This window comes from Melospiza melodia, chromosome Z, assembly GCF_035770615.1.
Source record: "Melospiza melodia melodia isolate bMelMel2 chromosome Z, bMelMel2.pri, whole genome shotgun sequence".
Classification (NCBI taxonomy): domain Eukaryota; kingdom Metazoa; phylum Chordata; class Aves; order Passeriformes; family Passerellidae; genus Melospiza; species Melospiza melodia.
The window spans coordinates 42,177,705-42,202,750 of NC_086226.1; the positions used below are offsets into that span (position 1 = coordinate 42,177,705).

The following is a 25,046-nucleotide window of genomic DNA, read 5'->3' on the forward strand; positions in this document are numbered from 1 at the left end:
TCTACCTTGAATAAATTGAATGATTCTCTTGTTTCTCATGCTAATGTTTCTGCATGCTCACTGTTTTCAAGTAGGTGGGTTTCTTGAGATGGTAGTTCATGAGTTACTGGTCAAAGTCTCTCACTGTGAGACTTAAGAGCCCGTGAATTGGCACTGATCCATCGCATACAAACCCCACCTGCAGCACCAGCCAGGTGACAAGAGGCACAGCAGTAGCCAACAACTCAACAGGAACTCTCAGGACCTGTAGTAACAGTACAAGGAGAAATGGGTACAAATTAATGGAAGGGGAATTTAGGTTAAATATTAGGAAGAAAGAGTTCCTGTGAGGGTGGTGAGACATTGGAACAGGTTGCCCGGGGAGGCTGTGGATGCTCCAATGCTGGCTGTGTTCAAAGCCAGGCTGGACAAGGCCCTGAGCAACCTGTTCCAGTGGGAGGTGCCCATGGCAGAGGGGATTGAGCCTAGATGAATTTTAAGGTCCCTTCCAACCCCTTAACATTCTCTAATTCTAAGACCCCAGACTATGCAGTCAAAGCCTAAGTTATCCTTCATTCAGAGTCCCCGCTTTGAGGCTGTCTGGCCTTTTTGACTGATAAGACACCGTTTCACAACCCCCTTTTCACTCTCTGTAACTCTCTAGGCAAGTGACAGTTTCTGACTCTTGAGATCCCAACGTCAGAAGCGCACACACTCGGAGAAGTGAGTCCCATCTGATCACACACAGCACGGCGTGTGCTGGGACTCTGCGGTTCTGGCGAGCCCGGTGCCACCCGAGGGGCAGCGAGGCCCGGCCACAAGATGGCGGCCGCCGCTGAGGCGGGAGGGCGGCTGCCCGAGGAGGCGCCGGCGGAGCGGAGCGGCCTCACCATGGAGCGCCGCGGGAGCGGCGGCGACAGCGACACGGACAGCGACGAGACTGTCGTGGAGGGCTCCGTGCCGGAGAGCGATGTAGAGGAAGAGGAGTTCCGTAGGAGGAGGTGGTAATGCGGTGTGGCTGGGAGCGGCACCTGCTCACCTACGTGTGTGAAGGCGGCGGCAGCTGAGGGGGCCGCTCCCGAGCTGAGACTCGACTTCTCTTCTCTTCTCTTCTCTTCTCTTCTCTTCTCTTCTCTTCTCTTCTCTTCTCTTCTCTTCTCTTCTCTTCTCTTCTCTTCTCTTCTCTTCTCTTCTCTTCTCTTCTCTTCTCTTCTCTTCTCTTCTCTTCTCTTCTCTTCTCTTCTCTTCTCTTCTCTTCTCTTCTCTTCTCTTCCCTCCTCCCCTCTCCCCTTCTTTTTTATTTGTTTTCTTTTGTTTTTTGTTTTCTCCCCTCTGTTCAGAGCCGTTTTATATGCTCCTGGACCCAGCATTTCGTAGCTCTGCAAATAGCTCCGTCTATTCTCACGCACCTGTTGTGCCTCAGGGCTTATGTCGCCGGACCCACCATTTTATTAACATTTTAGTCAGAAGAAGTGAAATGTCCCAGAAAACAACTCTGAGAAAATAAGCACTATTAAATACAGTTTGTGCTAATTCTATTTCCTTGCAACTTTGCCTTGATGTCATTTTCATGGCATTATCTCTTGTATCCTTTAAGAAGTGGCAAGGATTTGAAACCACACTCAGACCTTTATGATGGCTTTGTGACACGGTAGTTCTTGGAAATACTTAAAGCAGCGAGGTGCCTCCCTAGTTCTGGTTTTCTATGCAGAAAATCACATTACATGCCTTGAGTTTGGGGTTTTTTACTGTTTGTGTCAAGAGTTCTCCTAGGCGTGTCCCCACGGCAGAGGCTGGGACGGGTGCTCGGAGATGCTCTTTGAGTTTATGGGACTGTAATGCTTGAAGCTCCTTAACGACCTTTTGTTTTATTTGTTTTGCAAAGGTTGGCTTTTCTTAACAAGGATATTGCTTTAACAACTGAGATAAGTATCAATAAAGGTAGGACAGATTCTTTTTTCAGTCAGTGTTGTTTTTCTTCTTAAACTGTTGCTTTGGATTTTGCTTGAGTCCGTGTTTAAACTTGGGTGTGGCATGAAGTTCATATTTAGAACTGTGTGCTCTTTGATTATATTCTTAATTGTAGCTCATATTTTAAAAGATTCTTCAGCATATTTTTAATATTTGATCAGGTTTGCTCTTGAGTTCTCTCTGTTCTTCCTGTGCACTGTGACTGAGAATCCCTGGTTTGAGAAGTGTTGGAGCTATATATAGAGATATTGCTTTTATTTATATGAATGCATTTTTGTGTATGTGTTTGTGCAGAATAAAATAAATGGATTCTATATGCATAACAGTTGTATGTAGCTCTAGCTGCTTATGGCATTTTTAAAACTCCAGTAATATTGTTAGTATATCTGTTCTCTTTAACATAAAAACTGTGAGTTTCTTTTTAACGTAAAAAGTTTGAGTAGGGATATTTCAGTGCATTTTGTTTAGTGTATCATTAAATACTTTCAGCATGAATGAATGCACACTCATTTAAGATCTTAAAATATTCCATAATAACTCCTGTAGAGCAGGCTATATGAGCAAGCATGTTTTAGTGACATAATAGTTTAATATTACTTCCTTGACATTTTTATATGTTCCATTTGACTTGCATTCTATAGGTTTTATTTCAGTGATATTTCAGACTGGGAATACTTTAAGTGACACATGGTGTTCTTCTAGATTTGGTTGTGTTCCTCTTTTTGCCAGTTTGAAGATCTGAGTAAGCCGTAATTTTTTATCAACCTGCCCTGAGTTAATACAAATCTTACTTTCAGCCCATTAAAATCTGCCAAAACTCCAATGGCTGTGATTTCCTAATGCCAAACCTTTTATAGTCGCTTAATGATCTTCATTGAGGAGGGCAGAATCATCTCATTTTGAACTTCCCAGTGGTAGTCCACTGGAAATAAATCCTTGCAACGTTCAACATACATGGGGCATGTCTGTTTGACTGTGTTCAGTTTGTGCAGTGGGAACTTATCTGGCAGTTGAGTGGTGAGATATGTCTCTGCAACTGTAATAGATTGTGATATGTTTAGCATTCTGCCTGCATCTTATTATATTTAGGAAGTTTGAATTAGAATTTCATAATTCACAGTTTTGTGCATACTTGTATAGTAATAATTTGGTGATGAGATGCACAGTATAAATATTAATTTGATTAGTGTTTTATTAGTGTCAGTAGCAACATCTTAGTTTTCAAGCATAGGATCCAAATTTAAGGTTTCTCTCTTTTTAAACTTTTTTTGAGAGAAGGTCTTCATTTGTATGGTCATTAAAGAAATGATGCCATCTAGGAGTATATTTTAGTCATATGGATCAGGCAGGTTACCAAAATTGCAGTTATTAGTTTAAAAAATAATAGGAAAAATGTAATCTCCAATGAAAAATCAGGCATGGTTGTGGAACACTAAGTGATATAAATTTCCACTGCTGGCTTGTTTTATTAATTTCTATTTCATTCATGTAGATTCAAAATCTAGTGTGATAGACTACGTAGCCAGTCAAATCCATTACATATCAGAAGTTTTGATGCATGTAGCTCAGTTACTGAGTTATGTAAAAAGTTATGGAATGTTACACAGAAATTAAAACAATAAAAATTTTAATTACTAAGAATTTCTAAGGATTTTTTTTTCCCTAGGAACTTTTTCTCCAGAAATCTGTTTTATACAGAAATTTGGTGACCACACATATTATCATAAGGCAGAACAGACAAACCCAGTAAGTCCACCAATGGTAATGTCTTCTCTAAGCATATTTAATGATTAATTATTGATAAACCAGCTGGGGATCCCCTTGAGGAGATCTGGTGGTTTACAGCTGAACTGAACTTCATCTTGTCACCTACACAGCACAGAGTCTGCAGGAATGTATCAAAGTGTCTTCTCTGATATTTCATGAGATTATAACCCTTTAAATTTGGGGAACAAGCCTAGGACGAAGATGAAGAAGTTGTGGAGCACAGACTTTTTAATATGTCCCTTTCAGGAGCTGAAGGGTAATCATCTGGGTTGACTGTGCCAGAATACGCCCTGGGTTACTCAATATTAAATTAGCTGTGGTCCAATGATTGATCAATTGCTTCTTTCCAAAGGAAAGAGATAACAATCCAAAATGCAGAATAAATTGTCTGCTTGTATGATGACGGGGTAATTAATTTATTCTATGGATAATTCTGCATTCCCTAATCTGCTAATTAGCCTACCTTTTAATGTATTTACCATGGTTGGTAGCTTGCCCATAAACTTCCATTCAGTTGAGCAATTAGCTTTCCACCTACATATGGCAGGGTCATGAAACAATTAGAGACAAACAGGTTCTCTGCTTTTAACTGTGACTGTTACACTGTCTTTAGCTGGATTCACCAGTCCAAAGCCTACAGTCTGTGTATCCTTATTCTGGTAAAAGAGAGTTTTCTAAAAAGAGCTAGACTGCTTCCTAGATGACAAAAGGTACATTGAAAAAAGACATGCTTTTTGCTGAAGTGAATGTTTTACAGCGCATTCTAGAATTGAAAATAAATTTGTCTCAACTGACAGTGTGAGAAACAGTGAACAAAATCCAAAAGATGCTGTTATTTCCGAAATTTTTCTCCATAACTTTATTTTGCTCCTTGAGTGTCTGAGGGTTGTCTTGATTGAAGTTTATTGTGATTTTCTAAGGATGAAGGGAATGATAGTAGTGCACTTTTGCTCTTTCCCTTTCCCCTCTGGGAGATGATCTCATAAGCTGCTTCTTAACCCTGGCCTTTGGCTTCCTGGTTCTCACCAGATTAGCCATTCCCAAGTCCAAGGACAAATGCCTAGTCTACTAAAGAAAAAGTCAGGAAAGCAAAGAAACCTAGTATTTTTCACCAAATAGTGTGGGCAATTCTTAGTATGTTTTGTTTTGGTGAAACCCTTATAGCAAGACACCGGCAGCTTGGTCATGCACAGTTTGGAGATAGTTTAAAATTTCAAGTTTTTACCAAATACTGTAAGGAGTGGTCTTGGCCTGTGGTCTTTGATACCCACATTGTACATAGCACCAATGTGGCTCTTCAACCACTTCTAGAGCCAACATGGAACGTGCTATTATAGAAGCTTTCCTTCTGGTATGTCCTCAGAAATTATCATGTATGAATACAGCATATATGATCACAGCATGTGATTTGATATGAGGCTCAGGCAGAGTAAATGGCTGTGAATGTTTTTAGGAAAAGTATTGTCTGTTCCAGTTGTTCCAGAGAGTCTTAGCTTTCTTTGTACTTCAGATGGGTTGTTGGAGACTTATGGTATGCAGTCCTGTCTTTGATTCCATAAAGTAAAAATTTTACTTAAGAATTTTCATCTACCAGAGATGCAGTAGACATATATACAGATTTTGTAGGATCCGGATTCTTTTCAACAAATAATTTTCATTATCTGTTAACGTGGTATTCTACAGCTTGTTCAGACGGATGTAATAGTTTTAAGTTTGTGCTTTCCCCTTTTTTTATAATTTTTTTTTCTTAAACTGTTTGGTGAAGGACACCAGAAGTTGTTAGGTAACACCTAACAGCTTTTAAGCATTAGTCTTTTTTTGGAAAACATCCAGAGTCCCCTCATATATAAATAAGTGCTCAAGTGAGAAAAAATACTGAGATTTTGCAGGAATTTCTTCACTAAAAATGAGGGCAGGATGAAATACTGATCCCAGCATTCAGTCAGTGGCCAGAAATACAGTTTGTGTAATGTATATGGTTTGAGAAGATCTCTCAACCAGTGACCAATACACTGATTTCGCTTAGAACCTAACTTTTTAGCAGACAAAACAGCGTCTTTATCCGAGTTGTAGTGGTAGTTTGCTGATGTTTTAAAGCACCTCTCTGAGCAATGTTAGCCAGTTAGAGAGGTTTAGTAGCTGCTCTGGTGTTGTCCTGACCTTGTTTGATCTCTGGGTAATGTTCTGTATAAGTATTCAGGCTGACTCGCCTGAAGGGTCTGTGTAAGCAAATAAATAACTTTCTGCGAACTGTCTCATTGCCATGTTTTGCAATTACATCAGTCAATGATTGTTGTGCAAACTAAAGAATCTGTTCTGTTCCAGGGAGCCTTTTAGCAGTCCTGTGTCCTGCTCTTAAAGCAATTGTTAAGGTGTTTGTTTTTGCTGTGTGGCTAGTACCTAGTGTAAGCCAGAGAAATTGTCACATAGTGTCCTCTCCAAGGTGTTCTTAGAGTTGTCTAGTGCTGTTAATGTCCACTGTAAGTCAATGATTCATTTTAAAATTGCAGCCACTGTGTGCATAGTCCACTAGTAATACTCAGTCTTAGCTAAATGGTGTGAGAACCATTCTGCAGTTCACCTGACTATCTTAATCATTCCTAGTTTGCCTTAGACTTTCTATAAAGGCTTCTTTTTCCGTGCTGGGGGAGATCTCTGCATTATTGGCCAAGGTATGAAAAAGAGATCCGAGGTCTTTGTAATAAGGAGTTGGAATTTGGCTCCTACTGTGACATCAGTGCTCTCCTTACCCACCTGCTCTTTCCTGTGTTGGTTTGTGGCAGCCCTGCCACTCAGAATTGGCTGATATGCAAGTCTTGAAGTTCCCTAAATATGGAATTTATAGGGATATTGAGAGCAGTAAACTAAACATCACAGTCTTTGGAGCAGCACACTGTCTCATTTAATGAAAAAAAGTTATCAAAGAAAGATTGAAACTGTGAGTTGAAATTAAAACCTTGTGTTTTGGTCTTTTGGTGTATAAAACATCTTAAGTTTGGAGCAATTGTATCTTTGTTGCAACAATTTGTTTTCCTTGTGGGTGAATGTTTTATTCTATAGTCTTGATTTATTTTTCAACATTTTTGTCAAATAGTACAAGTAAAAAAAATGTTTAAGTGGAATGCTTTTGTTTCTTAGTAGCAATGTATGTAATAATTGGATCTAAGAATTCCATTTCCCAACTAAGTTACAGAAGGAAGAAGATAAGCATGCAATGAAACTGAGAAAATAAACAGTGAAGTACTTACTAACTAGTTATGTTTTTTCTTCTTTCAGGTACTTCAAGAGGCATACACATCTGAGCAGTCTCAATCCCTACTGAAGTGAGTATAGTACATCACATAGGAATTCCAGTCAGGCATACTGTAATTAAATAATCCTGTTATACTTGCATTTGTATGTTATTTTATTCCCAGTGTTCTATTGAGAAACAGTGGCAATACTGTTTGAAAACTGTTGAAAAACAGTTTTCTTATTTGCTTCGTGAAGGATCTGTATTTATGTTGCCAGTAGTTCAGTGTCCAGTGTGGACCAAATGGTACTTGGATTTATTTTTGTTGATGGTCCTACATTAAATGGTTTAAGAACATAACCAACAAGAGTAAAAGAACTTGGGGAAAACCATTAAATGAATAAAAACTTGTAATAAATAATATTAGGCTTTTTGTTCCTGGAAACTATGGAAAGTTTTCAGCAGCACGTAGATTTATAACAGAAATATAGAAGGAAGTAATAAAGAATAGAGAAGGCCAGTTTTTTCACTTAGAGAACAAATGTGCAAACATTGCTAGCTCCACATAGGAAATCCAGAAGTCTTATTTATTGCATGTCCTTGCAAAGAAAGGACCTCTAAAACAACTGCAGCTGTTTCCACAGATAGCAGACAATTCAAAGTACTGTAAAAATGTTCCTAAAATGAGCAGATTGCAATTCTTTAAGAATTTTTTATTGTATTATTTAATCCTAGGGATTGGATAAACCATTCACCACCTGTGCCTCATTTTTCATTAAATTCTGCAGCAGAGGAACAGCAAAATGATTCTGTAGGTATGTTGTATTTGTACAAAGCTAGGAGTTGCTCCAGCTGAGGCAAAATAATTTGAGAAAATAATTTTATAAGCTCAAGGTGAGTATCCTTTTAAGTTTATGCAGAATCTGACTATACTTGTTTTTTACAACAATTGTTCAGTTTTTATAGTCATGGACTGCAAGTTCTGTTTTTGTAAGTATTGTGTTAGGATTGTTGGAAGAAATAACTGTATTCTCAAGCCAGTAGTATGTATCAAATTTAAAGTTATTTCATTGCTGTGGAGTTTTCTGAGAAGGGTTACAGTCCACATGATGCTTAAATACCTTAAAGATGTGTAAGGTAAAAAGGTCATGGAGGGTTCCTGCTTGCTTCTTTCTAACATACTCAGGAATCAAAGGCATCTGTGAGAAAAGATAAACAAAAATGCTACTGTTCCTCTGGTCCATATGGCGTCTACTGCTACTTAAGTTGCCCTTCCATTCCTCAGTGTTTCCAAAAGTGCAGAACTAACCCATCTGTTTTGCTGTCTTCCACTTGAGTTTATTTTTGGTAATCCAACAGAAAAACATTCACTTTATTTCTGATTAGGAAATTGCCACGGAGTCACATGAATGTTGAAACAAGGTGATGAGATCAGGGGGTTTGGGATCATTGCTGTCCAGGGGCAGTAAGGTATTGGATTGTTTTAACAGTATTGTCTAACTGCACTGTGATTAGAGAGGACAGAGGCTAGGTCTTGTCATGTGAAATGGGCAACAGTTCCATCTGCTGATAGTCTGTGGAAACACAGGACTCTAAATTACAGTGAAGAAATGTGACAAAATAGCTCTGGCATATTATTTGGTGACTAACAGAGCCTAACCAAAGATTTTATTGTTAGTTCCCATTAGGGGAACATGACTATAGTAATTTTTAAGGTTTGAAACTTAAGCCTCAATTAGGAAATTATGCCATTTTTAAAAGAGATGATAAGAACTTTCAGAAGGGGAAAGTAAAACTGAAATATTTTTCTGTTCTCCTAAATTTAGATATCAAATTGAGTGGATTTCAAAAGGATTCAGAAGAAAAGGTAAGCAAGCATGTAGCTATTTACACTGACACTGAGCACATTGAAAACAACTTTAAAGCTAAGCTTTATTTTCTGTTTTTTTGGTAAGAGCTGTAGTTGCTGAGCTTGCAGTACATAAGGGTAGAAGCATGGCAGTGAAAGTGAGGTGGGAAGGACATCATCGTGAGACAGAGTCTATAAAGGCTGTTACTTAAGCTAAAGTAATAAAGGCACTTAGTAGCTTAAAATGTTCTCCACCAATGAAAGCTATGAGACAGACAGTGCATTTGGATGATCTCTGAGGATGAAGAGGTTATCTGTAGCAGTCTTTTTGTTTGGGAGAGTCTTACTTGTGGTCAGAAATAGGTAGTTAGCAGAGTTCCTGCTGTGAAAGACTCTGCTTAATGGAGATGTCCTATCGTTATGACTGTGTCATCTAGTCCCATTGATTTGTACCTACAAATAAAAAGTTAGGGTTCTATATTAATCAGTTTTACTTGGCATTTTTGAAGGGTCCTTTTTGATGTTTATGTCAGGGGAAAAGCAGTTCTTAGCAGAATTCACCAAAGGCAGATTTGAGACCGGTATTGATACAAAAATTGGCCAGATAGTAACTTTTTAACACAGTTGTGAGTATTTGAGAGCAGTCATTCTTTGCTGCAGCAGGATCCTTGGAGGATCCTTCACTCCATTGAGAGCCCTGAGCATCGGGTGGACAGGCATTGTCATACATACCAATCCCGCATTCATTAGTATCCCCCCTTACTTGATGTACATCTATTACTTCATCTACATAGTTGCACCCCTTATCAGAAGTCTTTGTGTGGTTCTTTGGCATCTTCTTTGGGTGTTTTCAATGTCCTTTTTAGGTGCCTGTTCCTTGACCCCTACTTTTGAGTAAGCACAGTATTATTGTTTTACTTAACTTCTGCTTCATCACACTTGCAGAGCTGAGCTAACATCCTGTTTGCGTTTTTTATGGCTTCTGTTTGCCTAAGTTACATCCTTAATCTAGTTCTCCAAGACTGTGCTGCTCTATTCTTCTGTCCTTATCAGAGTAAAGTGCTGTTCTTTTTTGCTGTCCCTATTGCTCATGTCTTCCAGCAAATATGAGTGATGACAGGGTGACATATTCCATCTCAGAACAAAGGGGGAAAAATGAAATCTCTAAGGGTATTCTTTTCTGGAAATATACAACTATTAATATAAAACTATAATTTTATTAAATGAAACATTCTTATTGTACAAGGTTAGTCCCATAGAACAAACTCTAAATGCCTTGAAACAGAGATTGCCTGTTATTAATAACCTCTGGAGAATAGGCAGATTGAATGCATTGGGAGTATCTCCAGAGAAGATATTTTAGGACCCTGGAGTAAGAAGACTGGAAATAATCACTACAGTGGATTTTACGTTTTGATATTGGCTGATGTTGGCCCTAAGCAAGGTCTGAGTCCTGCAGAAGGATCTTTAGTGAGATGAACCAATGACAATCACAGGCTTCCATGTATTGATTTGAAGCAAGGTTGGAACAGACCCCTTGACAACCAGCAATGAGTCACTGAATAGTTTGGTTTTTTGTGTCCCTGAAAATACAAAATCTGTAAATTACCATTTGTGCATAGAGTTCTGACACGTCACAATTAGTCTTGCTGAGTTTTCTTGGTTTTGATGATGTAGCAGCACTGATTTCTATTGTGATTGGTCTGTCTATAGTGGGGCCAATACTGCTCAGTGTCTTCATTAGTGGCCTGGAAAGTGGAACACACAGTATCCTCAGCAAGTTCAGAAATGGTGCTGGAAGAAATGACTGATAGAACAGACAGTTGTGTTGTCATTCATAGGGACCTGAAGAGATAGGAAAACTGGGAGGAGAGGAATCTCATAAATTTGTCAAGGGGAAATGCAAGAAGTTCTGCATCTGGGGAGAAATAACCTCAGGCACCAGTACAGTTGGGGACTAGCTGACAGGAAAATAGCTCTGTCAGAGAAAGACTGGAATCCTGGTGGACTCTCTACTCTGCTGTTGTGGGACCCCACCTGGACTTCTGTGTCTGGAGTTTTGTGAACATGTCACATTTAAGGGTTGAATTTCAGTTGATTTTGGGGGTTTTAGAATCTTGCAAAATTTCACCCACTCTTCGACAGATGCATTGAGCCTTTTTCTTGGGAAATTTGTAATACATGTACATGCTGCTTATACCATACTTCTTCAAGTAAAGGAAGTTATCACTAAAGTCTGGATGAATTAGAGAAGTGGTGTAAAAAATAAAATGTAATTCAATAAAGCAAAGTAAGAAGTAATCAGTACTTAGAAACAATTTGATGCACATGTAAAAGATAGGAAACAGCTGGCAGGGTAATAATTTTTCAAGAAAGAAACAAGGATTTATACTAGCTTGCGAACTGAACCTGGATGTATGCAGTCAGATTTCTGCCCTTACTGCTTTGTTATGTGTGAGCTTTATCTAAATCATGTCACCAGTGGTTAAAGGTTTCTTGCATTGCCTGGTATTGCCACTTGCTGGCAGCAAGACTCCAAAAATGCATTGAAAGAGATTTTCTTAGATCCAGTATTACTAAGTACAAACACTATTATATAGAAATGTTATATAGAAAAGATATGATTTAGGTCTCTGGAGGCATCATATATTTTTCTCTGCGGAGCATTTAGGACAAGGATGGGGAAAAATTAGAAAAGCAATTTCTTCGTGTAAGAATGGGTGCTTCTGTTGAATGTAGCTGAAAATGATTTAAAAAAGCCAGCAGTACAAATTTTCCAAGAACAGTTATGATTTTGTGCTCTGTACTCAGTGTGGAAACCACACCATACACACTTCTCAAAATCCTAAAGTTTTGAACTGAACTTTGTGAGACACAAATCCTCCATATCTGTATTGGATCCACATAAACATGTAATCACAAAGTTATTGTGAATATATGTTTGCTCTCATTATTTCTGTGTGACAGAAATTTTGGGTGACTTTCTTTTAAAGCCTTATAACACCTTCAGGTTGTTTGCTGTTGCCATTGGTAATGACATAATATCTTTGACTAAAACAGATATAGTCTCATCTGCCCTGGATTTTCACTGCTATAGAAGTCAAGTGCTGAAGCTGAAACTTCTTTTGAAACTGAGCTCTCAGTCTAACTCTTGTTAGTATATTATATGAAGGTAGGCTTTGAGTCTTCCAGGTTTTGCAAAAGTTCATAATAAAATATACACATGTATAAAGAAAGAGAGATGACTTGTAAAGTGAATTTTAGTTAAATGCTTTTTAGTAAGAGTTGCTCTATTCTTTTTTGTAAACTTTTAAATTTAATTTTTAGATATCACCAAAATTAAGTAATGAAGATTGCTGTCCAGAAATAAGCCTCTATCTTCATGCTCCTGTGGAAGACAGAATAACAGTTCAAGAGGAGCAGACACCAGAAGATACAATGCCACGTGTTTTAGATTATTGCCACAGCACCTGCATGACCATTATTGACACAGATAACACAGTAAAAGAGCATTCCCTTAATAATAATACAGATCTTTCACTGTCATCCCTAGGGAAGATTTTCATGGATGTATTCGCTGAACTGAATATAGAGACTAGTGAAGTTGACATCAGTGATTTGTTGAGGTACCCTAGTGATTCTGAGAGTCTTAAAGTTAAAAACCCATTGCCTGACAAGCTAGAGTGTCAGGGTCATGCCTGTTCCGTCGATCCATCAGCAGCTGAGAGCAATGATGTCCTGCCAGTAGAGCTTGTGGTGCCTCTGAATGCCTTGTCAGGATCAATGGTACAACCTGCCATTCCTCTGGTGCCAAATGAGAGACAGCTCAACACCAAGGAAGAGCAGCTAAATTCAGATACCAGTGTTTTGCAGGTAGATGATGACTGTACTCAAATAACAAATGTGATGGAGCCTCAACTTGCTGCAATTCAGGTGGAAGAAGTAAATGCCTTCACAGGATCTAATTTGCAGAGCACAGCAAATGAGCAAGTATAACCACAATTTAATTCATATTTGAAATTTTATGTTAATCATAAAATATTATATGAAGCAGCCAAATTAATTGAAAATGGGAATCTTAGTAAAGAATAAACTAGCATCAGTAATTTGCATGTTTAAGTAATTTCAGTTGTTTTTGTTTTAAAAGTCCGGTACTCTATTTCCTGTTTGGATGTATTCATGTTATGAAAATAGCTAAGCTTGCTGGGATGGGAAATCCTAGTGAAGTTAGTTTATTGATTGATGTGGAAACCTAGAATCAGCCTGGGTTTTTCAGAAACTCCTAGACCGCCTGTACATATTCTGTGTCTCATGTTCTCTCCAAAACACCATTCTGTTATGCATTGTAGCATACTAGTATATACCAGCCAATTCCATCTCCAGGTTCCTACTGCATCCTGTTCTGTTTATGATACAGGCAATAGTGTGCTGTTTTCTTTTGTCACAGTTCTCACTGCTGTAAATGCAAATGCTTTGCAAGTATTACAAAATAGATCACAGCTATGTCTTTCCTATAGACTAGAAAGATTATTCTGTGGGGATTTTTTACACATGTATTTCGAAATGGTTTTTTTGTATTTAGTTCTGCCTATGCAAGACATACTGAAAAAACTGAGGTATGTGTTTATGTTCCTGTCTTTCCCTGAACAAACCAGTATGTACAGATAGAGCTTATGATCCTTCCTGTTGATTCTTGTGCTGTAAAGGTGTTCTGTAACATGTCATTTCTGCTCAGTAACTCCAATGCAAAAATATGGAGAGGAGCATGAAAGGAAAGCCATAGTTTCTTCCTGTTTAGATTATTGTCAGGGAAAGAGAAGGACAGATAGGAGACATAGATTTACACTACAAACTATATTAAGCATCTCTTGTAAACCTGCAGCGTGATTCTATGCTCTGTATTGTATTCGAATTATCTGGAGCTGCTAATCAATGATCAGGCATGTAAAGCTGGCTATTTAAGGTAGCTATACAACCCACAATGGCATAAAGCATCCAAAAACTATGAGTTAATTCTGTCTTTTCCTAGTAGTATTAACAGAATATATCAGCAAGTAAATGTGGCACATTAAATGTGCCACAAAGATGGCTAATTTCAAGGTGCTGAAAGGTCTGTGGGTCAATTGTCTCAGAACCATAGCACTTTACAAAACTCTTTCAGTGATGTATTTATTTCTGAAATTTGCAGCACAGCTGTGTGAAGATTATTATATAGATTTACTCAAAATTGCAGTTAAAATTGAGAGGCAGAGTTTTGTGGAAATGGAGATCTCAACCCTCTTGTCAAACAGCAATCAGCCTTATCTTTTCTTTGTGCCTTTATCTGGTATTCTTAAAGGCAGAAGGTAAGGGGCAAATTACTAAGCAAAAAGAAACAGTTAATTTGTTAGTAACAGTTGAATTGTAACAGTATGCTGTTCACCATGGTTTTTTTCTCACCCTTCTTTCTTTGGAGTATTTTTGTGTTGAAACAAGTATCGAAAAGAGGAGAGTCTGTACTGACTTGTAGATGCAATCAGGATGCTGGACATGCCGGATATTTTAGTATATGGTCTCTTATAAAGCAAGTGTGCAGTTTTTTTTCCTTTGAAATATTTTCTTCTCCTTCTCTAACCCTGCTCCCAGTCGCAGATGTGGATCCATGGAAAGTACAACTATGATAGTTTTCTAAAATAATATATTTGACTTTTTGCAGCTGCCATACAACCGTTTATGATAGGAAAGACCTTTGGGATCATCAAGTCCAATTATCCAACCATGGATCACTGTGTTTACCAGTAAGCCATGTCCCCACATGCAACATCCACCTGTCTTTTGAACATTTCCAGGGATGGTGATTCCACCACTTCCCTAGTCAGCCTGTTCCAGTGCCTGGCCACACTTCCAGTGGAAAAAGTTTTCCTCATATTCAATCTAAGCCTTCTTTGGCACAAGTACAGGCCACTTCCCCTTGTCTTATTGCTTTTTACTGGGAAGAAGAGACCAGCCCTCACCTCACTACAAAGTCTTTTCAGGTAGTTGTAGGGAGCATTAAAGGTGCTGCTGAGAATCCTTTTCCTCAGGCTAAACGACCCCACATCCCATGTTAACATGCATTATCTCTTGACTCAGAGGGACCACTTCTGAGAGGACAGTTCCCCTGTTTAGTAATGTCTCTGCTAAATATGACAGTTAAAAAAATTAAATCAGTGCATTCTCCATTTGTGTTTGTATTGCAAAAAAGGACTAACCAGTTCTCCCACATCATTGTGAAAGAATTTCTGTGCGTGTGTGCTGAGGGTGTGTCCTGAAAGCTTTCAGCATTACTCAAGTATGTAATAAACTAATTAAACACAGGTTTCAGGAGCTTGAATGATGCATGACAGCATGTCCCACTCATATAGCTAAAACAGTGAATGAACTCAAGCAACTCCAATTAACTGCCATGCAGTGACCTGTCTCTAGGGTGGGATTGGAGTTAAGTCTCTGGTATATATGAATCATTTAGATTCTCCTTTGCACAACTTGGGATGAGGAAGAGCTATCATCTTGGAGTAGCTCTTCCTCTTTACAAGCGGTGGGGTAATGAGGATGCCTAGTGTCATCTACATGCCTGGCTTTTAGAAGGCTGAAGGTAAGTGAAGTGAATCTCAACTGTAGTGGCTGTAGCTCACTGGTATATCTTTAGAAATAGCTGCTCAGCTGGGAGTTACTGAACTTCAGGCAAAACAGGGATCTTACTTTGTGTAAGTTTTTTCGGCTTCTGCAGCAGTGAGACAGTATGGGCTATCTTAAGACATCTCAAACATCATCTTATTTTTTAGGATGGGAGCTCATGTCCATTGGACACTGAAATTAATCTGTTGTCATTTCAAATGTCCAGTCAAATAACTTTCAGATAGAACAATTTTTGTTTGCTGTCATCCAGCCCAGATTTATATTTGAAGTTGTGACTCTTGAGTACCCTAATTCTCTTGGTTAATTCTGCCAGGAACACATTGCATGGCGTACTACTTCAGGATTGCCTCTTCTGTGGCAGCCTCTGTCTTTCATACCTGTAGAATTCCAGTTATTCACTGAAGCAATCCCTCAGTTCTCTGTGGGCATACAATTTAAAAAAGAGTGTTCTTGGAGCTCTTTTATATATGGCCTTTGTTTTAACTTCATGTCTCCCAGTTGCTTCTAATATTTCTTTTTTTTTGTCACAGCCTGTGGATGGTCAGCAGAGAGAGAAAGAAGTAATGTCAGATTGCTTGGATGCCACCTTTAGTGAAAAACAAACTGGTGAGGGACATTCATATTCAGTGGAGCCTGCAGCATGTGTGGAAACAGCCCAAACAGCATCAAGGTAAGTGAGACCTCCTCAGGAAAGTACAGAGATTGTTTCCTCTCGTCACCAAATTCTGGAAGAAACAGCAAGAATGGTTCAGAGTGGCAATATAAAAAGAAACGAAGCTAAGCATTTTAGGTATGAGAAATTTATGCATAATCATTCTTATATTATTTTATATATATTAATGTAATAGATACAATGCATGTGGACTACTCATTTGTCAATTTAATGACTGCAAATGATCAAAGAGAAAGATTTTTACTCTTTATTTAAAGATCTGGGAGTTAGTTTCTCTCCTGATTTACTCCTTATTCAGTACTACCTAAGTTAGCCTGCTATTACAGAGTTCCTTTTGAAATCAAATGTATTCATATTCTTAGCTCTACTTTAGACATTGATTTATATAAAGAATATTTTTGTTGATACTAAGCAAATCTCTTGTCAGTAAAATTCAGAAATCTCCTTCTGAAGACAATCAGGATCTAGAAGCCATCATATGGCAAGAAATAATTCTGAACGAGTATGCAGAAGCTAATCAGAGGAGAAGGAGCAAGAGAATTGACAACAAACGGAGTAAGATACTCTATGTTTTTATAATACAGATTATTATTTAAGCAACTATATTGAATCAAATATAGTTAATAATTTTTCCAATATATTGTGGCATGGTTTTATTTAAAAAATATGGTGTAAACATTCATTTTAATAATTAAAGTTATTGATAATTTCCCTTATTCTGTAAACCCTTATATTAGCAACTTAGCAGATTAACTTGTTTGCATAAGAATCATGAGATGCTTTTCAGAATTCAATTTTTATTAGTGTTTTATTTGAAAAAAAATACAGTATGTACTGAAAAGAAGAGAATTGTATTTGTGCAGAGTGAAAATGTAGATCCTGAGCTCCATTTGTTTATCCTTCTGCCATGTAGTGTTGTGTGCAAAATCATAGTCAGAGCAGTGCCATCCCCAAGAATTTACCTATACAAAATGGTTTATTCTATTCTGAATGCCTGCGGTTGTTACCCTGTCTACAGGATTAGAGGGCCTTTACTACCACAGAGCACTCTCTTTTCTCTTTTGAAGTATTTTTATTTGGAATATTCTTTGTTAGAGAGACAGATTGCTGATTTTCATCCTTTGAAAGTACATGCGGAGAAGTTCTTGGCCTTGCAGAGGAATTTTATGGGAGCATAAAGAATTTCCTCACTCAAGTCTTCACTCCAGCACCTTTAAGATTAAGTCTTACCTGTTGGATTTTTTGCTTTTTTTTTGTTTTGTTTTAAGTCCACTCAAATTGGGTTTTCCCACTTACATACAATCATTTAAACACACAAAATTTGTAAGTATTTGAGTTGCAACAGCTATGTTATAGATCTTAAAAAACATGAAGAAGTCCACTTCCAGTTAACAGGATTTAATTCTCTGTTGCAGGATTTTAATTATTCACAGTGGAAGCACCATTTTGATGAGATTTAAAGTTGAATGACTAACTCATCTATTTCAAATTGACTTGCTATTTTCCACTCAATAAACAAGTTACTGATTCTTTAACATGGTTTCTACAGAAAGAATTGCACTGTCTATAGAGGTAGCTTCATGGTAAACCAATTCAGCAAGCTTACCTCCCTTTCACATCAGACTTTTTAAGAGCCCATGAGTCATCTTGGTTTGGTAATTCACTCTAAAAACTGCCCCACAATAAGTTTTGGTTTGGGTCTGCATGTGTCACTTGTTTTGCACAAGGTCAGGCGCATGGAAAGCTCTAGGGAAGGCAAGTGGATGTAGTGGGATATAGATCCCTTCAAGGAAGATTTTAATGAGGTAAAGTGTAACATAAAACTGCACATGATTCTGTTTATGTCTGCACAGTTTAATCCCTCCTGAGCAGCTTGGCTGGTTTAGACCAGCTTTGACTAGTGACTGCTTGTCTTAAACAATTGACGTCTTACAAGGCTGGACTGCAGAGAGGGACTGTGTTCTCAGCTGAGGGAAACCCCTATCTATTAAATTCTAAAAATCTACTCAGAGTCAAGAGTTTAAGAATGTTTTGAATCAGTCCAAGCTCACAGTGTATCACAGTGCACAAACATCAAGCTGTGTGAGCTACATCTCTAGAAGAACTATGGGTTTTAAGGTCTATTTCTGGTGAGATATATATATATATTGAATTTTGCCTTTTTTGCTTTTATGTATTCTCTATATTCTTTACACATATATATGTAGCATTGTTGCCCATTATTGTATTTGTAGTTAGTCTGTCCTACTATTTTTCCCTACCTTTTCCCTAGCATGATAGGCAGAAAGACAAAATACATTCCAAAGGTTCCAGGCTCGGGGTCTAAGGCCCCTGTCCTATCTTGGTTCTTCCTGGGAGCCAAGGTTGAAACCAGTTCTTTGAGACACATTTTCATAAACAAAATTTAGTTCCTGTCTAGGTGGGAGGATTCAGAAAAGAGTTGAACTGGGCAGGAATTACCTCACCACTTATGTCTCTAATTGAGGATTTTTGTCAGTTATGTTAATTTGCTAAACTTATAAAACTGTATTTACCCCATGTGGGGATGTGGATTTTTCATGTCTGCCTCTGGAGGCCTCCAATAAGGACCAGCCTTTATATTATCTCCTATACTAATATTGCCTTGAAAGTGTGGGTTTTTTTTCATTTCTAGGTTCTTTAAAGCATCACTGGCACCTGGGTGGAGTTTTAGGTCCTGTGAGGCACACCTGATACAGATTGTGGAGAGGAGCAATGTGTATAGTCCTAGGAGTTTTTATGAGTAGATGAATTAATGGCCTAGGCCTGCACTATGTTTGTTCTTCAAATGATTCTCCTGGTCTTTCTTCCTTTCTTTCTTCCCTCCTTGTTTTTCATCAGAGGCGGTAGCCAGGATACTCTTCCCTACATATTGGAATAGCAGTGCTGGTGAAGTACAGAGCAGCTGATCTGTGTATTGGAAATAATTTAAGCCAAGCTGAAAAGTGTGATGACTGCATAATGGGAGATAGTGTTTGTTTTGTTAAATACTAAACTAAACATTAAAAGCAGTCTCTTCTAAATTTTACTTTTTACGTTTAGACCTCATATTCACCTTTCATTCAATGCAGAAATGACTGAGCTGGTTGTGAAGTAATGAGAAAAGATAACCTGAGGGAGCTAATATCAATCCTAGTGTACATACTTTCTCATGAAGCAGAGACTTTAAAAGATAGAAGAGTAAAAAAGAATGGTGCATAAATTTTACTTTTAAGATAAGTTAAATTACTTAATAACTTACTAGTTATTGAAATGGTCACCTTATTACGATTTGAATGCAAAATAGTGATTTTATTATCCATTGGGAAGCAATGCACCTTGCAAAAATGTCATTAGAAACGAAAAAATCTGAAGTTAAAACATTTCTACATACTCTTATTTCTGTGTGTTTAATTTCAGTTGGAGTTTTGTTATGAAATTCACTATGACATCTTTTATTAAATGGCATTATTATTAAATTTGTGATTATTTTGAGATTTTCCTTTTTACTAGATTGATTGAACATTTGTTTCTTCAAGAAGCTTATTTACTAATTTTGATATAAAGTGAAGCCAAGATAAGAGAGAAAAGATAGTTCTCTGTGCAACAGATCTTTTACATTATTTTTCAGAACGAGAAGCCCTTGTTAGGAATTCCCTAAATACAGCTCGCCCCCTTTCACTTTCCACAATCCACAGGAAGAATGTGTATGGTGAGAACTTACTACATAGAGCTGTTACTCACCAAGACATAAACCTCGTACGTAGGATAATAAAAGCTGGTGGAAATGTAAATGCTCAGGATTATGCTGGTAAGTTGCAATTGTACTAAAATACTATTTTCAGTACAAATACCTGCCTATAACTAATAAAAGCATATATTATGAGTTTGTGTTGTGGAAAAGACTAAATTTGTAACTGGTTGACTGATTATTAAATTTTTATTGGTTTAACTTAGTACTTGTTCATGGGAAAAGATGTAGATCTAGTTATAAAAGTATACAAGAAAAAAAATTGTGAGGGAGAAGTTAAGCACTTGAAAAAGTTACAAAGTGATGCAATTAGGTTTACGTGCCTTAGTTCAATGATTCCATGCATACTTATCACAAAACAGTCATTAAATACAGTTCACTAAATAATCACTTTCATAGGTTTTAAAGTTGGGGGGCGTTTTTTGTCCATTTCAGGGGCCAACTTGAGATGTCAAGATATAATTTTTCCTGTTAAATTTTTCCAGGAACTTTTTGATTTCACCCTTTATATCTTGAGAGAAGTTGAGCACAGCTTTGAATTTTTAAAGTTGTGATTACTTGGTGTTTTCCATTTTTTCTTTGTTTTGGGCAGGGAAAAAATCTTGATGAAGAGCAACCAGCTGTTAATGTTTTTATTAAAGCAATTGGCCTTATCCAGTTTTGTGGGTGTTACTTTGTGTCAAAGACTTCACTATGCCTTAATTATTACTTGGTTGTTTCAAATATTAGACTCTTCTTAATCTGCATTTCCCTGTCTCATCCATTAGTCTCTGAAAAATTTCCATAACAAAAAAAATGTTTCAGACAGCTGGCTCTACTGCTAGAAAACTTCATTCTTACAGTCTTTCCATATTGTGCTAGAAGCTAGGATTTCACAACTGTCCTGTGGGAAAGAAAAAAACCGCATTCTGCAGTCATAGTATAATTGTATATTCTGCAGTCATTGTATAATGCAGGCATATAATGGACCAGAATTAAGGTTGAAATTCTCTGTCTTCTGGAATATATTGAGAGATAGATTGGGTCAGCAGCAAATCTCAGACTTCTACAGCAGAGACACTTGAGCTAACAGAGTGACTTGTAATATGTACTAATGTGTGCTGGAGGCAGAGGAGAAAATATTTTGTTGGTAGGGTTCAGACCCTGTGTTGACAGCTGAGAAGTGCTGATAGTGTGGGTTCAGCTGTGGCCACAGTAGGCAAGTGTACTAAAGTGCAATGGTTCTAGATTTTGGGGTCACAGCTGCTTGCTTTTTCTGCCTTTATGTATTTTGCTAGGCCACCATCTATTCATCCCCCAGATTCTGGCTGCTGGTTCTTGTGGTGCAAAAGGAGCAGAGCTGCACAAGATATCTTTTAGTTGTACTCCTTGAAGAGATAAGAGGTTGACCTGGCCCTGCTTCTTTTATTTTCGGTGAGGCAGGTGAAATCAGAAAGACTTAACAGACTTGTGTCATTTTGGCACGCACCTTCATCTTGGTTTCTTTGCGTCATTGTTCTGAATATTATATACTGCTTCTGTCTGTTCTTCTTAAAGCTTCCCCCCAATGATTATCCATATCTTAGCCTAGTATTCTTTCCTTATTCCTATGCTATGGTACTCTGCTTCAGTACCTTACTGAGTTTTTGGGATCTTCTGTTATTTGTTTTGTTTTGGGGGTTTTTTTCTCTTTTTTTTTTTCCCTGGACATCAGCATGTAGGATATGGCCAACATATTAAAGATACTGTCTTGTACTCTAAGTTTCAGTCTTGACTCACAGTGTCCTGAGGGATCTGAGAAGCAGTTACACTAAAACTTGTGTTTCTTCTTGATTTGGAGCATGCACAGTGTCCTTGCAGACTCACGTTGCTAACCTCTAGTGATTATTAATTGAATGTGTGGCAATTTCAGTTTTTCCAGGTCTTGTTACTGGATCAGGTAGAGTATACTTTTTATTGAAAGTGAAATTAGTGCATTCCCCTAAATGCAAATTTTTATTATCTCTTTAATAGATTACATAACAGACCTGGTTACTAGGAATATACAATATTCAGGGTTGGGTTGTGTGTGAAAGAGCCTCGAAAGTTTCCCTCTAGTGAAATTAAGATAATTTTCCTTAATGGGACTTAAACAATCTTACTAACCTTTATTAATACACATATTTAGTATGTGAATTAGGCCCTAACAAACTTCTAATAATGGAAAATTGTTGAAGATCAAGACTATCCATCAAAGCGATCTTCTGGAGGGCGTGTTACTTTCAGAGCTGGAAGTTAGCAAGTGGAAAATCCTCTGTGTGTTTCTCTTATGTCTCTCACCTGCATGTTTAGGGACCTGATGCATGGTTATGCAAAATCCAGTTCAAAGACTTGCATTCCATATTTTTCCTAAACTGCTCCTTCATAGAGTGGAATTCATGTGATATCTTGGGTTTTTTCCATATATCTGGGCATGAATATGCAATTTTACTAGGGATTTTTCATTTATTTGAACACTCGAACAATTCTTGGATGGCATTACAAACATTTTTGTTTGGTAGTAATGCTTAATGTCTTTATTTTGTCACTTGTTTCTTACTTACCCTTTTCAGCATAGCCATGTAAATAAAAGAGTGCAGTGAAAAATTGCCTTGTCCTTAAAATAGCATATATGTTTTATTCCAGGTGAAGTTACTAAAATATGGGATTAATAATTTCTATTCTCTCCTTTCATAACAGAACTATCAAATCTAAACCTACTGTTGTTACTGCAGCATCTACTTCCTCAGTAGGTACAAATTTTGGCGAAACCATGAGATCTCCCAATCCTTGTGACAGTCTAATAAACATTTCTTCACACATCTTACTGGAATGCATCAGTTTTTACCATTTCAGTATACTCTGTGAAGTCTTCATCAGAGAGAACCTAAAAGTGACATAAATTTCTAGAATTTTTTTCAATCGAATGTGATATACATTTTTTTTTTGTAGGCTTGACTGCGCTACATATAGCAAGTGTGGAAGGCTTTTATGAGATAGCAAATCTGCTTTTGAAAGCAGGAGCTGATGTTAATGCTATGCAAAAGGAACAAATAACACCCTTGGAAGATGCAGTTAAGGAAGGCCATTATGAGGTATATCTGAATTGAACACAAAGTGTGATTTAGGAAGAGAAGTTTCTGTTGTTGTGTCTGGAAGGTCACATGTTTTTGTACATGGCTGGTCTTTTTAGATTATAGGTAAATTCAGGAGCTTGCAAGTCCTCTCTGCCTGGTTTCTATTCAAACTGCTCTATGCTTAAGATTTGTCCAAAAGGAGAAATTTTTTCTAACTGTTTCATACAATGGTTATACTACTGATGAGGAGATTGCTACTGCTTAATACTACTTCATTCACTGATTTTGTAGTCACCCTGCAGAGTAACTTCTGATTTGAGCAGTCTTCTGGACTATTAATGACATTTTTTTAATGATTAAGAATAGGAGTCATGGATATATGGCAGGTCATCACAGCCATGCACACCCACGTGTTAACACAGAACATGGAGGATTATATTTTGTAGGGTCTTAAACCGAACACTAACTGAATAGTCAGTTTGATTTAATGGTAAAATTTCGTGCCAAATGCAATGTTTTCATAACCCTGTGTCTGAATTCCAGATACTCTTTCAGTCTGGTGGTGGTCACCTCCACCTGACTGTGCATGTTCCTAGGGTAGCCCAAATTTGTGTAGGAGTTCTGTGTGTCCCTTTTATCTGCTGGCAGTTTTTTTCTATAGACCTGCTTTATGCTGCCTAATTATTCCTCATTTCCAGATTTTAAAGGGTTTTTTGGGGAGTTTTGTTCCTGAACATTTGGTCTTTTTCACAACTGAGATGAGACTTACTTTGTTTCTCCTGGAAAAGTCTGTCTGGAGCAAAGGGGAAAGGTGGACTTCTGGTTAATATTTTTTTCTGAGACTTGAGAGCCCCAAGAATAAATTGCAGGTTGTGCATCACAGACTGTCCCAGGTTCATGAAATTTTTCTGAGTTTTGTGACTGTCACCTAAGATACCCGTGGCTGTGGAGAAAGGGCTCTGCATCTCTGCAGGTAGAGAGATGGGCCAGCAACTTGAATGATGCTGGAAGAACACTGATCTCAACTGCGTCACTTGAGGCACACCAAGATCATTCAGCCCAGAGCTGAGTTGAAGTTATGCAAGCTGTATATCCAGAAAGAATGGTACTACATGGTGGTGCTCTGTTTACTCAGTAGCAGTAAAATTGTCTTATTGTAGTGGTCTGTCACATTCTATTATGTTTTTTTTTTGACTAGCAGCAAAATAGTGATAGTGATTCAGTAATATGACTTACAGTAACATGATATTTGTAACTGTATTTTTCAAAGCTACCTTCTCTGTGTGAATTTATTATTGTAGATTGGAAACACAGCTTTTGACTATTTTATAATTTTCTGTACTGTACTGCAAAATCTATTTATTTCAGAAAAAATGGTAAGCATAGAAAAGATTTTCTTTTGTGGTCAAGTTAAAGGGGAGAGCACCCAAGTGGTGATGCTCTCAATGATCCTGTTATGGAAGAAGAGTTCTCAGTGCTACTGGTTGAAAAAATGTAAAGACTTGGGACAACTTGTGAAACCAAAAAGGGCTTTTGCTGCCAGCCGAACCCTTTTTATTTTCCTCTCTTGTTAGGAGAATGTATGAGTTAGGAAAACTTCTTCTAATTTTCTCATTAGCACTCTGGTTAGAAGTAATGAGGGACTTGAACACGGAGGTGAGGGATGTGAGTCAAATTCAATCTGAAATGATAACCGATGCTCAAGAAATAAATACAGAGGTACAAGTAAAATCACATTAATGCTGAAATAAGATTGCAGTTACCCATAGAAATGAAATAATCAGACTGTAAATTTCCCATGTCTTAAAAAAGTATTTTGCAAAGGTTGATGGAAGATTTTGCTAGTGGTAATTTCTTGAGTAACAATAGATTCAGGCTTTGTATTTGTACAAAAATCATAATGTTGTTAGCAAGACCATCTCAATATGTTTCGTTTGAGCAGATATTGCATGTCAGAAATAGCTGTCAAAACTTCCTTTGCAGTCACAGGAGTCACAATAGACACATCTACAGCACAGTTTACTTTCTCCTAAAGTAGATACCATTGCTGGATAAGCTGACTCAATCCCTAAAATCACCTGTTATTTTCTGCCAAT

General features: G+C 37.6%; 1 protein-coding gene across 2 annotated transcripts in view; it reads left to right on the forward strand.

Annotated features, from left to right (window-relative positions):
• The first annotated feature begins 864 nt into the window (after positions 1 to 864).
• The window catches only part of ANKRD31 (ankyrin repeat domain 31), a 64,214-nt gene continuing 40,032 nt past the window's right edge, over positions 865 to 25,046 (forward strand). The window contains exons 1-11 of one of the 2 annotated variants that reach the window (XM_063180114.1): positions 865 to 983; positions 1,865 to 1,920; positions 3,617 to 3,696; positions 6,994 to 7,040; positions 7,685 to 7,764; positions 8,776 to 8,816; positions 12,126 to 12,788; positions 15,986 to 16,125; positions 16,556 to 16,683; positions 19,757 to 19,936; positions 22,826 to 22,968. In XM_063180114.1, the coding sequence (XP_063036184.1) occupies positions 871 to 983; positions 1,865 to 1,920; positions 3,617 to 3,696; positions 6,994 to 7,040; positions 7,685 to 7,764; positions 8,776 to 8,816; positions 12,126 to 12,788; positions 15,986 to 16,125; positions 16,556 to 16,683; positions 19,757 to 19,936; positions 22,826 to 22,968 (1,671 nt within the window). In that variant the 5' untranslated portion in view covers positions 865 to 870. The remainder of the gene's footprint in view (positions 984 to 1,864; positions 1,921 to 3,616; positions 3,697 to 6,993; positions 7,041 to 7,684; positions 7,765 to 8,775; positions 8,817 to 12,125; positions 12,789 to 15,985; positions 16,126 to 16,555; positions 16,684 to 19,756; positions 19,937 to 22,825; positions 22,969 to 25,046) is intronic. The other variant, XM_063180115.1, reaches the window with a different exon arrangement.